At 43.6% G+C, this 14405-nt stretch overlaps 1 protein-coding gene across 1 annotated transcript in view; it reads left to right on the top strand.

The window, feature by feature from the left end:
• Positions 1-14036, top strand: part of LOC140411674 (forkhead box protein O3-like) — a 262838-nt gene extending 248802 nt beyond the window's left edge. Inside the window, exon 2 of the mRNA XM_072500694.1 lies at positions 5529-14036. Coding sequence (XP_072356795.1) covers positions 5529-6944 — 1416 coding nt within the window. The 3' untranslated portion in view covers positions 6945-14036. The remainder of the gene's footprint in view (positions 1-5528) is intronic.
• Positions 14037-14405: the final 369 nt, after the last annotated feature.

Below are 14405 nucleotides of genomic sequence, written 5' to 3'. Positions count from 1 at the left end.
TCATTCCATTCTGGTGCCAGAACCTGGCACTCTGGATCTCAGGATCACATGGGTAGAGCAAAGGTGATGCCATCAAGCAGGCTAAGTAACCAATCACGTTCAAGAATTCTCACAGACAGCAAAACGGAAAGTAACAGGCCGATTGAATCATTCACTTTTTAGGATTTTGCAGAAAGTAATAAAAGGATTAGGAAATACACCAGGATTAAAGTAGAAGCTTTATCATAATCAAACTTTAAAAACATTTCTAATTATTAAAAAAGTTGAATTTTTAAATCATGTAATGGAGAAATTTGACATTCTACAATTGGATATTTTTTGGGGAGGGTGGTGTCTGAAAGGTTGTTCAGCAATAATTATGGTTTAGCACACAGTTAAAAACCTAGTTACACCTCACTCAAAAGAGATGTAACTAGTTCAAAGATGTTAGCAAGAATAGTACCATAAAAAGTGGAAGTTCATTAGTTCAGCGATTTCTAGTTGATTACCATCTGGACGGCCCTGTAGAACAGCATGGAATTACTGACAGCAACTTTTGGATTTCCATGTTTAACGACACATTTGCTGACACCAAATACTGGTGTCAATTTCATAGTGTAATGAAAGTGAATGCTGACAATTTCACTCTCAGTGCAATCACAAAATCCAGTCCATCGAAATGAAAATCGCTTATTGTCACAAGTATGCTTCAAATGATGTTACTGTGAAAAGCCTCTAGTCGCCACATTCCGGCGCCTGTTCAGGGAGGCTGGTACGGGAATTGAACCGTGCTGCTGGCCTGCCTTGGTCTGCTTTAAAAGCCAGCTATTTAGCCCAGTGTGCTAGAAATATGGCACAGAAACAGACCATTTAACCCAATATGTCTAAATGATGGTGTTTATAATTCCACATGAGCCTCCTCCCACCCTACTTCAACTCACTCTAACACCATATCAGTGAGGTAAAGGAGTAACAGTCTTCATGTGTCACCATTCACCATAGTGACAATGTTCAGTTCTATGGGCAGCACGGTAGTATAGTGATTAGCACAATTGCTTCACAGCTCCAGGGTCCCAGGTTCGATTCCTGGTTTGGGTCACTGTCTGTGCAGAGTCTGCACGTTCTCCCCTAATCTGCTTGGGTTTCCTCCGGGTGCTCCGGTTTCCTCCCACAGTCGAAAGATGTGCAGGTTAGGTGGATTGGCCATGCTAAATTGCCCTTAGTGTCCAAAGAAAAAGGTTAGATTGGGTTGCTGGGTTATGGGGATAGGGTGGAAGAGTGGGCTTAGGTGGGATGCCTTTCCTAGGGTCGGTGCAGACTCGATGGGCCGAATGGCCCCCTTCTGCACTGTAAATACTATGATTCTATGGTAATAATATTTTCTTTTGGTGTGGCATGCATTCTGAAAATGTAATTTACCTGACGACCACAAATTTAAGTTGCAATACCTAACACAAGAAATTAGACCAGAGAAAGAGATTGTAATCAATCCAAATCCCCCTCTATCCTCAATTGCAATGCTGTACAATGGGAAATACACTGCATTCCTTGAGTGAAAGAAGTGTCATCAGACTTGTTCTAATTACTGGAAACTCATTTAGGCGAGCCTAGCCATTTTGGATAAAATGTTTGAGGGTGCAATTCTCCCAAAAGTCCCCAAGCAAACGCGTTTAGCTTTGTGTTTCCCGGCACTCACAGTGCTGAGAAACACATGGGGCGGGATTCTCCGACCCCCCGCCGGGTCGGAGAATCGCCAGGGGGCAGATCCCGACCCGGCGGGGGGTCAGAGAATCCCGCCCTAGGTCCGTACCGGCGGGACCTGGCTCTGCGGGTGGCCTATGGAGCCCTTGGGGAGGCGCGGGGGGATCTGGCCCCGGGGGATGCCCCCACGGAGGCCTGGCCCACGATCGCGGCCCACCGATCCGCGGGCGGGCCTGTGTCATGGGGGCACTCATTCCCTCCGCGCCAGCCGCTGTAATGGTCCGCCATAGCCGGCGCAGAGAAGAACCCTCCTGCGCATGCACTGGGATCACGCCAGCACAGGCTGGTGCTCCCCCGCATGCGCCAACTCACGCCGGCCGGCGGAGGCCCTTCGGCACCGGTTGGCGTGGCGCCAACGCCTCGGGCGCCAGCCTAGCCCCTGAAGGTGCAGAGGATTCCGCATCTTCGGGACGGCCCGACGCCGGAGTGATTCACGCCACTCCTCGGCGCCGGTGCGGCCCGTCCCGCTGGTTAGGGGAGAATCCCGCCCATGGTGACTCGTTTTGTACAGGAGCCTGAACGGGGAACGTGCGGTCAGGATGCACATAGCCCCGTTTTGTACAGTGGGGAATTCAGCTCGCTGGAACCTGATCTCCAAAGCACCCACAACCCGATCGCACATGTATAAAAAATGTCAGCCCAGCACCTTGGCAGTGCGAACCTGACACCCTGGCAGTGCCAACTTTGCACTATGGCAGTGCCCATTCCAACTGGCAGTGTCACCTGGGCATCTTAGAATGCCAAGCTGGAACCCAGGTGACACTGCCAGCGTGCCAGCATCTGAGGACCTCCAATCCCTTGAGAGACCCCCACAAGTGTTATTTGTCTGGTTTCTGTTTGTGGGGACCAGTGCCTGAATGGTCTCTGAGGCGAGGGGGAAGAATCCCAAAGCCTCAGGTACCTAGGGAATCTGAACATTAGAATACGGGTAGTTGCCTCACTCTAATATACAGATTTGCCAAAAAGTGATCTTGCTCCGCAATGGGTGGGATTTACTTCGCAATGCCTTGCAAGTGGATCTCGCGAGGCATGGCGAGCCGGTAGATCCCAGGAGTGGGGTCTCCCGACTTTCAAGGCTATGCTGCGCCATGGCGAGCTGCTTTTACAGCGCAGTGTGATCATTGGATCGCGCCCTGAATTTCAGATGTCACGAGGCAGCACAGTGGTTAACACTGCTGACTCACAGTGCCAGGCATCCGGGTTCAACTCCAGCCTTGGGTGACAGTCTGTATCGAATTTGCACTTTCTCCCCATGTCTGCATGGGTTTCCTTTGGGTACTCTGGTTTCCTCTCATAAACCAAAGATGTGCAGGCTAGGTAGATTGGCCATGCTAAATTACCCCTTAGTGTCCAAAGGTTGGGTGGGGTTACGGGGAATGGGATGGTTGAGTGGGCCTGAGTATGGTGCTCGTCATTGGGTTGGTGCAGATTTGATGGGCCGAATGGCCCCCTTCTACATTGTAGGAATTATATAATTCCATGATTTCTGACCGGAAATCCCAGAAGTGACATTACCATCATCATAGAATTTACAGTGCAGAAGGAGGCCATTCGGCCCATCGAGTCTGCACTGGCCCTTACAAAGAGCACCCTACTGAAACCCATGTATCTATCTTATCCCAGTAACCCCCACTTTACATTTTTCGGACACTAAAGGCAATTTAGCATGGCCAATCCACCTAACCTGCACATCTTTGGACTGTGGGAGGAAACCGCAGTGAGCACCCGGAGTAAACCCACGCAGACACGGGGAGAACGTGCAGACTCCGCAGAGACAGTGACCCAGCCAGGAATTGAACCTGGGACCATGGAGCTGTGAAGCAACTGTGCTACCCACTATGCTACCGTGCTGCCCACCGCACCGCAAAAATTAGCAGGTGATGGGGGGGGGGGGGGGGGGGGGGGGGCTGTGGTACAGCTCCTCTACCCACTAGAGTTCTGCCAAGGAGCCAGGATAAAGCCAGTGGAAAATCTGCCTTTAAGTGGATAAACCTGCATTAACAACATTAGCGGTGCTAAACTCCCTGAACTGTGTTTCACCTCTGACATTCCAGCCTGTAGTTTGTTACTACTCCAGCCTTTCTACCCTAAACACCAGCCTGAACTCTGCACCTAGGCCTGGAACTTTTAATGGAAAATCGAACAAGCATTCAAAATCCCCCACCTTGAAATTGGAACTGTAACGTTTACTGAATCCAGCAAACACTCAAGAAAAATTGTTGGGGTTGGCGGGAGGCAGGGTCCAGATCAGGAAGCTTTGCTAGACGAATAATTCAAAGTAATTTTGAAGAACCTCTGTTTTTGTATTTTTGAAACAGCATTCTAGTTTAAACACTGAATACTGACACCATGAGAAGTGAGAAGCTGCAGTCTACAGTGAGTGTAGTGCAGGGTAGGCAAGAAGAAGGAAATATTTACAGTAACATTAATAAGTCAATGAAACAAAAGGGAGAACAAGCTATCACCATAAATATCAATAACCTTAGACGGCAATCGGTAATCTCCATGAACTAGACAGCAAATCAATCACTGGCTTCATATGGCACCATAAACCTTGGCCTTGAATGTAACCTGAACCCCAAGATGGCTATTATCTTAAATTAATTCTTGTAGTCTTCGAAATAAATTTAGTTTAAAGTTCGCTGTCATTTCCATGCAGGCACAGGAAGGGGTAACTGGTGACGAGGATTGCACATTCCTTCCCAAATCTGCCTCAGGTTCCTTCCATTGAAATGAATGGATGGAAAGTTCAGCAAGTTCTGTGAAAAATAATTTGTAAATGTAGTTAAAATATAGAATAGCCCTTTTTAGTTTTGTTTATTCACGCCACTTCACATTGAGGTGTGTCAGCTGTGGTTCTGTTGGCAGCACCCCTGCCTCTGAGTCAAAAGGTTGTTAGTTCAAGTCCTAGAGATGGGAGCACAAATATCTATACTGACATTCCAGTAATGTTGGAGTACCACATCATTGGAGCTTCTGTTGCAGGCAAGGGCACTAATCTGTCTACCCTCTCGGGGGATTAAAAGATATTTGGCCCTATTTTGAGGAAGAGTAGAGGATATTCCCCCCGTGTCCTGGACATTTTTATCCCTCAATTCAACCTCATAGAAATAGATTGACTTGTTATTAGATAATTTCTGTGTGTGGGAGCTTGCTGTGCATAAATTGGCTGCTGTGCTTCCATGATTACGGGTGGAATTTACCGGCTGTTCACAGCGGCGGGATATTCCGGTCCCACCGACGGCACACGGGTTTCCGGCGACAAGGAATGCAGTCTACAGGAAATCCTGCTGACAACAGCGAGACCAGAAAATTCCGGTGGCGGGCCTCCTCCGCCACCAGAAATCACGTGGCGGGTTGGTTGCTAAATCGCGCCTTACACTTCAGAAATTGGCTGTAAAGCATTTCAGAATGTCCTTCAGTCATAAAAGCAACGATATAAAAACAACCTTTTCTTTTCTTTCATTTCTTGTTGAGGTATAGTTCCAAAGGTACTATGTAACTTATGTACATGTTTATATACTTGTTTATGTGTGTGTATTATGTCACACACAGAGGAATAATGGCAGAACAGAAATGTGGCACACCGAACGAATCCAATGTTATTATTCATTTTAACAACCATTTGAGTCAACGATCAACATATTTGTCCTAAATTGCACAAACAGGCTGCATTAACATATATCCTCACTATGCATTGCATCTTTAGAGAAAAGTGGCAGTCATTATGCTGCGTTCACATTATTTGTTTTTGATCTCATTTTCACCCTGTCTTTTTATCTTCACAGAATTCAATCCGGCACAACCTCTCCCTGCATAGCAGATTTATACGAGTACAGAATGAAGGCACAGGCAAGAGCTCTTGGTGGATGTTAAATCCCGATGGAGGGAAAACGGGAAAATCTCCTAGGAGACGAGCGGTTTCTATGGACAGCAACAGTAAGTATCTAAAGAGCAAGAGAGGGGCAAACAAGAAGAAGGCCACCCTACAGGCAACACAGGAAGGAAATGAAGGCAGCCCTTCATCACAACACACAAAGTGGTCGGGTAGTCCCAGCTCTCATGCCAGTGATGAATTTGATGCCTGGACTGACTTCAGGTCACGTGCAAACTCAGCAGCAAGCACTCTGAGTGGTCGATTATCTCCCATAATGGCGAATTCTGAATTAGATGAACTTGAAGATGACGACAGGACTCCATCTTCTCCATTACTCTACCCCAGTCCCTCGAACACCTTATCGCCATCTGTAAGTACAAGGCGTTCCGTGGAACTACCGAGGTTGGCTGATATGGCCGGTACAATTAACTTGAATGAGGGATTAACAGAGAATCTTCTTGAGGACTTGCAGGACAATTACAACATGAGCCCTTCACAGCAAATTCCAGCAGGATGCCTGAGACAGAGAAGTTCCAGCTTCTCATTTGGATCTAAGTGTTCAACTCGTGGAAGTCAAACTAGTACATACAGTGCCACCATGTACAGCCAACCACCCATGACTATGTTACGTCATTCACCCATGCAGACTATTCAGGAAAACAAACAAGTCACTTTTTCAACAATCAACCACTATGGAAATCGTATGTTGCAAGACCTTTTGACCCCAGAGTCACTCCGACACAAAGAAGTCATGATGACACAGACAGATCCTCTGATGCCACAGGCCAATACAATCGTGACATCACAAAACCAGAGACAAATGGTGATGTGTTCTGATCCGGCAATATCACCATTTAATGCCCAGTCACCTAGATTAATGAATAGCAATCCATTTCATCACCCATCAACAGCACAGCAGAATTCTGTTGTCAATAATGGTGCCTTATCCAATCCCATTGGCCTTATGCACATGCACTCTGATGCTGGTAACATCAACTCTGTCGCGCACCACCTCCAAAACCAGCTTCACTCACTCGCTAGTCATGGGATGCAAATGGAAGCATCGGACTCAAGGTTGAGTTCTTGTCCAGGAGGAATTAACATTTCCACCATGAGTCAAGATAAGTTCCCCACTGACCTTGACCTAGACATGTTTCACGGCAGTTTGGAGTGTGACGTGGAATCTATCATTCTCAATGAATTTATGGATAGTGAAGAGCTTGATTTCAATTTTGACTGTGCTATGCCAACTCAAAATGTTGGCATTAATATGGCTACAATTCCCACTGCCCCACAGACCACGAATCAGAGTTGGGTGCCAGGGTGAAGTAGAATTACAATGTTCAGTATCATGGGATGAAAACTGTTTCCATAAATGCTCTTAAGACCAGACCAAATTAACTCTTGGCTTCTTAGGAAGCACTTACTTGAAAACAGAAAGGTTTGTTTTGTTTCCCTTACCTGGGATACACTTAGAAATACAATCAAAAAAGGCAATAATGTGTTCTTTGTTAAAATAACTGTTATGCCAATCAAAGTGACGTTTTTACTTCTGGAAATTAGTCTGCAAATCCCGTGTTACGATCGTGCCCTCAGCACAACTGATTAATTTAGTGGGTCTGTGCAATGTAAGGTAGATGGAACTCCACAAAATAGTTCCAAAATTAACGCCTTAATCTAGTGTCTAATTTTAAATAGGTTACTTTTTCCTAATTATAAATCTGGCATAGTCTCTCAGAGTATAATCCTTCACATTTTTAAGTAAGATTAACATTGAGTGTTATGAGGGAGGAATATTTTCTGTGCATCATGTAACAAAATCCACTCTCTAAAAAAATGTTGATGATTTCTTTATAGAGGATCTCATCTCCTGCAATGACTGAAACTTTCATTGTTGCAGGTTGGCTGGTATCCCACTGATTATTTCAAGTCTCTTGAATAACTAATACGAAAATACCATAATTGAACATTGACTTTGGACAGAGATTGGAGGAAGCAGTGGCCAACAGAGTGCTGTAGTACAGGGTTGCAACAGGTGGATCGCTCCTTCAATAGAGATAAACCCCATTTTATTTAGTTACGCCCCTGTATCCATACTAGTCTCCCTTGAAACAGGATGTTAATTTGGTCTGGGCCAGAATAACTTCCTGCTCAGTCTTGGGTTTGCATTAAAGTCACCAAAGCTTTTTTAAAAATCAGCATGTTTCTAACAACTGAAGGCATTTTAATACACACTTGTATTTCTGAGGACAAGATCCAAGAGTAGGTGAAATGCATTAAATAAAAGGATTTTGAAAAGAAGGTCTCTCCTTAAACTCTTGTTCTGATAAATGGTTGGATTTTCAGAATGTGAAACTCACGTACTCTCAAAAAACTTTGATCAAAACAGCTTTTTTAGTGGCCTACATCTGCTGTTCGATGGCCCTCAAATATTACACAACAATGTAATTTCTTTTTCATTCATAGACTGAGAGTCATATTGTTACTGCTTTGGCATTTATCATTATTGTATGCTACTTTGGTCAAAACTGTATTTATTTTAGATTGAGGGTAATGACAAGTTGATAATGTAGGTGTTCTGAGCTAATACCACAGCCTGAAACTTTAATTTATGTAGTGACTGGGGCATTACTTTGTGAGAATTTCTCTCGGAATTTTGACTCTAGCTACAATGATTTGCCACAGAGAATGGTGAAATCAGGAGACACTGGACAGGATTCTTTGGTTTCCCAGCAGCCGTGTTTCTCGGGGGCGCACCGTTCACTGGCGGCGGGATTCTATCTTTCTGCCGCTTGTTAATGGGATTCCCCATTGTAACCACCCGATGTCGCCCCGAACCCTGCGGAGTGGGTGCACTGCCGGCGGGAAAAGTGAATCACAACGATCCAGAGAATTCCGGCCCACTGTGCAAACAATTACCTGGAGTCAACTCTCTGAATACCTGAAGCTTTCTTTGGAAAGTGCCATGATTGATAGTTATATAAGTTACATATGTATATTAACTTCTTTTAAATGTAAAGCATTTGGATAATTAAAATCAGAAAAATCCATTCTTAAATGTACATATATGTACTGTACTGTAATTTCACTATGTATACTTTGAATGTTGATGTGATTAAGAATATTATTTCTTTTTATTTTTCAAATATAAAAGAATATTGTACGATAGAGGAAGCCCCAGACAGCAAGTTTTTCTTTTGTTTGAAATTCTATCAGTGACAGGACAAATTTGGTTGTTTTTCTTTTTAACAATTGAAAGATTGTAGATCAGACAGTAAAACAGATTCTGTCCAAAGCGCTCACACTCATTTGGTGATTATGAAATGGGTACTCCCTTGCCATTGTGCGTATGTGGGGGTAGGGTGTGTGGGAGCAACTTTGAATGATAATCTCCTGAACCTGGCCCCAGCATTGGCCACTCAACAGGTCAAGGGTTAGAGAGGGATGACTAGGAAAGTGGAGCTGAGACCACAACTAGATTAGCCACGATCTTACTTAATGGTGGAGCAGACTTGAAGGGCCGAATGGGCTATTCCTGTTCCGAAATCCTAAGTTCCTACATTTGTAGGTCCATGTTCACCCTATCATTGCCCGATTGGCTTCCCGCCAGCCAAACAGACTGGCAGCCAAACAGCTTTCTTTTTCACATTTCCAATATTTTTATAACTTATGAATGACGGTTCTAGGAAAATGAAAGAAGCACACACCATTTTCAATGTAACGGCCCTGTGATTTTTCTCCCTACTTTGCTTGCATGGTGTCCTGGAGATTAATCTTAAACTCCTGTAAACTCCAGGACAGTTTGCGAGGGTTTGCGACCCTGTGCGTATCTCAAACACTGAGGTTATATCACCCCGTTTCGGAAAGCTCCATTCGATGATGTAGAAGGTGAACACATTATCCTGGTAAACATAAATCTGTTCAAGCCATCAAATACACAAATGCACACAGGAAAACTACCAATTCTTCAGTGCGTATTAATTTTTTTCTTTACATGTCACATTTAGCCTGTATCGGCAGACACTTGCAAGCTTCCCCACAGGAAAAAATCACCAGCTAAACGTCTACTTCCCCACCTTTCGCAGGTTCAATAAATGTGCTAAAATAATGCCTTCATTCTTCTCTTCTTCCTGATTGCTGAAAGCCTGAACCAACAAAAGGAAAGTTCAACTGAAGCAGGTCCATTGCACATGGATAAAACTGCTAAATATAGAACTTCATGGATCTTCTTTGTCTCATAGTAAAAAATAAAGGGAAAATAAATTAATCCGAGCATTATGCAATGGTGTTCTCTGTCCAAACTTCAACCAAACTCCCTCGCACCACACATCACCACGCCCTGCCCATGTCAAGGTAAATGAATACCTAAAATCTCGTGAGCTATCAAAATATGTACAAAAGCAGTCTGACACGCAGTCAGGAGAGGCCTTGTCATTATGCTGTGGAACAATTAGTGAGTGAATGCCGAATGGATTTGGAATTGGTTTATCTATTTTATCAGAGAATCACAGCTTGCTTTAAATTGCCAACGTCTCAGTTAAAATAGTAGATCAATTAATTTCACTTTGAAACATTAGGTGTTCATCTGCTGAACCTTCACATGGGCATGGAGGGAATCCTAATCCCTGGGTGGGAAAGCAGCGTGGGACTGTCTCAGCCAGGAATCTCCATGAGAGGCCAGACCGCAAATAAATCCCACCGAGCATTCAAAATACCTTAAATGAGGAAACTGGTCAGCTTTGTACAGGTTCGAATCACAGGATCTCATGGTCGCTTTTTTATAGCATCGCAAGAGGCTAATTAGGGGAATATCATGGCTGGAAGGGTGGAGGAGGTGGATGAATTTGAAGCAGAACAGGATCAGTCTTTTCTTCTGGAACCCATGGAGTGCTCCTGCTCCGCCTGACTACAATAACGGTAGTCTCTGACTTACCTTACAAGCCTCGTCATCTTGCATATTGAGCAAGTCATTAAAATGCCATTTGTTTCTGAATGTTGCAGCCCCCAATCAGTATATATGAATGAAGCTTCTGCCGAAATCAAGCGGGTGCCTCAGTTAGCCTTCTAAAAGGGCCCAGTTAAGATGCACCAGGACCCAAAGGCAGTGAGTGTCTGCTGGGTACTTCCATCCATTCCCACCAAATAGGATGATTAAAACTTCCCCTTTAGCATCTAATGAAATATAATAATGATTGGCAACAAATGTAGGGATATCACCTAATTGAAATTTCTTTGCCTGTAATCAATAATGCCAGTGCTATTACTTGGGGTGGCACATTGGCACAGTGGTTAGCATTGCTGCCTCATAGCGCCAGGGACCTGGGTTCGATGGGTGACTGCCTGTGTGGAGTTGGCACATTCTCCCCGTGTCTGCGTGGGTTTCCTCCGGGTGCTCCAGTTTCACCCCCCCCCCCCCCCCCCCCCGTAGTCCAAAGATGTGCAGGTTAGGTGGAGTGGCCATGGTAAATTGCTCCTTAGTGTCCAAAGTTTCGGTGGGGCTGTGGGGAGTGGGCCTACATGGCGTTCTCTTTTGGAGGGTCGGTGCAGACTTGATAGGCCAAATAATCTCCTTCTGCACTTTAGGGATTCTATGATTCCTTGAGTGCTAAATTGCTGTGCGTGCTATCTAGATTAGGCATCGAACTGAGGCACCATTTGCTCTTGTCTGGTCATTCAAGAGGCTGTCAAAGACCTCACGGTACTATTTGAAGAATAGCATGGAATTCTGACCAATGTCCCTGCATCATCCTATACTATCACAAACAGATCTGTCGTTTGTGGAACCTTGCTGTTCACAAATGGGATGAAGTGTTTGCCTACATAACGACAGTGATTTAACTTCATTGGTAGTGAATTATTTGGGAGTGTTTTGAGGTTATAAGGTGCTATTTAAATGCCTTCTTTTTGCTTCATATCCATACCGTCTGCTTCTGTGGTGATGCGTATGCTCCCTCAACAAACAGCATAGGGAGACACATCATTACTGTTACTATTCTCTATTGAAGATTGATGGTTCCAAATCAGTGATACATCAGAGATGATTTACTGCATTGCGCAATCCAGTGTAGAGATCACCAACGTGTTTTTGTACTCCTTAACCCTTAGCAGACTGCCTTATATTGCTCAGGGATAGGAAAATCAATAATCTCAATTGCAGGAAAAGATCTGTATTCTGTTCATCACAGCTCAACCATCACAATAATTGTAACAGTTTAGCATTGATTTTACAAATGCAGATGTTCCCTCAGCAGGCTGCAACACTACTTCTTGTTTTTAACAATCTTGCTCTCCTGAAATATTTTTTTTAAATACCAGAAATATCCAATAATTTTAAAGATCCATACATTCTTTCAATTTCAATTAGACAGTAGCAAGGAATGCTGGGAACTTTAGCATGCAGCATTAACACAGAGCAAACTTCTGTGTTGAAATGGATGCTGGACGTGTTAAACTCAGGCGCTGGAGTTCATTACTGCCATGAAATTCTGACAAATTTCTTCATTTTGCCAATAGAACTTTTGAGTTTACGTTCAGTTACTTTCCTGCCTTCTCCTGATTTCATGGGGACACATGTGGTCATTGACCAGTTTTTGACTAATACATTTCTAACTATTATGAATATCATCCAGTAAGACCCTTTCTGATTCACAGTTTATCAAATGAACAATAGCTGTTCAAATATGGCAAATTATTCAACATTTAATTTAAAGCCCCACAGATTTATTTATTTTTGTTAGAAAGCTATAATCAGGTTTGACCGTCTCAATTAGAATTGACAAAAATATTTATACAAAAGTGACCAACCATTTTAAAGGCGGATAATGATTTAATTTGAAGACTATACAAAGAATCAGATAACACTTTGTGAAAGGAAGCCATGTGTTACTCAGAATATAGAAGAGTGCCAAGTTTTTTTTCTTTCTCCTTTGTTATTAATGTTTTCGCATTCCCATTTCTCCTATTGGCATGGACTTTATTTTGGGGTGAGGTTCCATGGATGGTAAGTGTCCTCCACTTCCCTCCTGCTAAATTGCATTATTTATCTCTGAATCATCTGGCTAATTGAATGGATGGGCACCATAGCCAAGCCCAATTGTTAGACATGCTTCCCAAATGTGACAATCACCGCTGATTTTACCCACATCAAATAAGCTCCTACCACCATCCCTGCTAAGATCAATTAAAGCGGCACAGATTGGGGATCAACAAGGGTGTCTTTCTGGCTTGTATTGCTCAGCTAATTAAGAGAATAAAGTTGAACCACCAGGGGGCCCATGTAGACTTTGGTCCCTGAATATTCTTGTCTGACCTCCATGTACCGTCAAATAAATGAAATTTCATTGTGTTGTATTGGGCCAGCATTGACATTCTGCTCTCCAAAATCATCCTAACACAGTTTTGTGCTACTTTTCAAGCCCAGTTTTCAATTTTCCTTGAGATAGAAATGAATCCCATTATTTTCTATGCAAACAGCGCTGGTTTATCCACATTGTCTTCTTTCCAGTTGCTTCTGGCATTGAAAGGATGCCATGAGCCAGTGTTTCAACATTGCCAATGTGCATCCCTTTACACAACAGGCCACATGCATATCCATTTAGCTATAGCCAAGCATCATTGAATGCCCTTTCAAAACTGCACCAAACAGAAATGTGAATCGTAATCTAACAAAACCTTGATGGTTTGCCATGGCTTCACATTTTCAAAGATTATTATGTAATGTAATTGCTCAAACGAGATGAGAATGGCATTATGCCCCACGAGCATTTACATCCATTGCTTTGCGAATGGAGTAAGTCTTCCCAAGCAACATACAGTTTGATTGCTGTTACATTTGTGTGCAGTGCAACTGACAGACAGTGGTCTTCGAGTTAAAAAATGGGAAACACCTCCTCCAATGCCTTCATAGCTTGAGGCCTGTGCAAGTTTGGATCCTTGAAGACAAAAAGACAACCAGTCCTTTTAAATGAAAATTTCATGACAAAGCCTACTTTTTCTGGAAGAGGTCAAAATTGGGGGAGGAAGAGGGTAGGATGTGGGGCTGGAAGAAGCCCAGTCTGCTGAAGGGTTAATGGTTATCTCATTTCATTAAAAAACATATGTAATGAATATAAAAATACACCTTTGTGTTGTACTGTTTCTTTAATTCAAATGCTGTGAAGCCAGCATGAAATTGAGTTCAATAGAAAGTAGATCCCATTGCAGCTGTATCTGTCTATAAACCAATAAGACATGTTGTAATCTCTTTATCAGGTCAGATATGGTGCGCTACAGTCATTTGATTAAGATTTCCATACCTTAATGAATGTAAAACTTTCAACTGTGCTGTAAAGGTTTGTGAAAATTGCAATGTGAGGAAATGTGTATAGTGTATTGTACAGTGTATTTTCATTAATAAATTGTTTTAAATAATATACTTGAACCAGTGGGTGGAATGTACTACTTTATGTGATGCTTGCCCAATACACCAATTTCCCAGTGCCCCGAAGAACAAAGAAAAGTACAGCACAGGAACAGGCCCCTCGGCCCTCCAAGCCTGCGCCGACCATGCTGCCCGTCTAAACTAAAATTTTCCACACTTCCGAGTCCGTATCCCTCTATTCCCATCCTATTCATGTATTTGTCAAGATGCCCCTTAAACATCACGATCGTCCCTGCTTCCACCACCTCCTCCGGCAGTGAGTTCCAGGCACCCACTACCCTCTGTGTAAAAAACTTAACTCGTACATCTACTCTAAATCTTGCCCTTCGCACCTTAAACCTATGCCCCCTAGTAATTGACCCCTCTACC

Source organism: Scyliorhinus torazame, chromosome 1 (genome assembly GCF_047496885.1).
Source record: "Scyliorhinus torazame isolate Kashiwa2021f chromosome 1, sScyTor2.1, whole genome shotgun sequence".
Lineage (NCBI taxonomy): Eukaryota > Metazoa > Chordata > Chondrichthyes > Carcharhiniformes > Scyliorhinidae > Scyliorhinus > Scyliorhinus torazame.
This window is presented reverse-complemented; position numbering and strand designations above follow the sequence as displayed.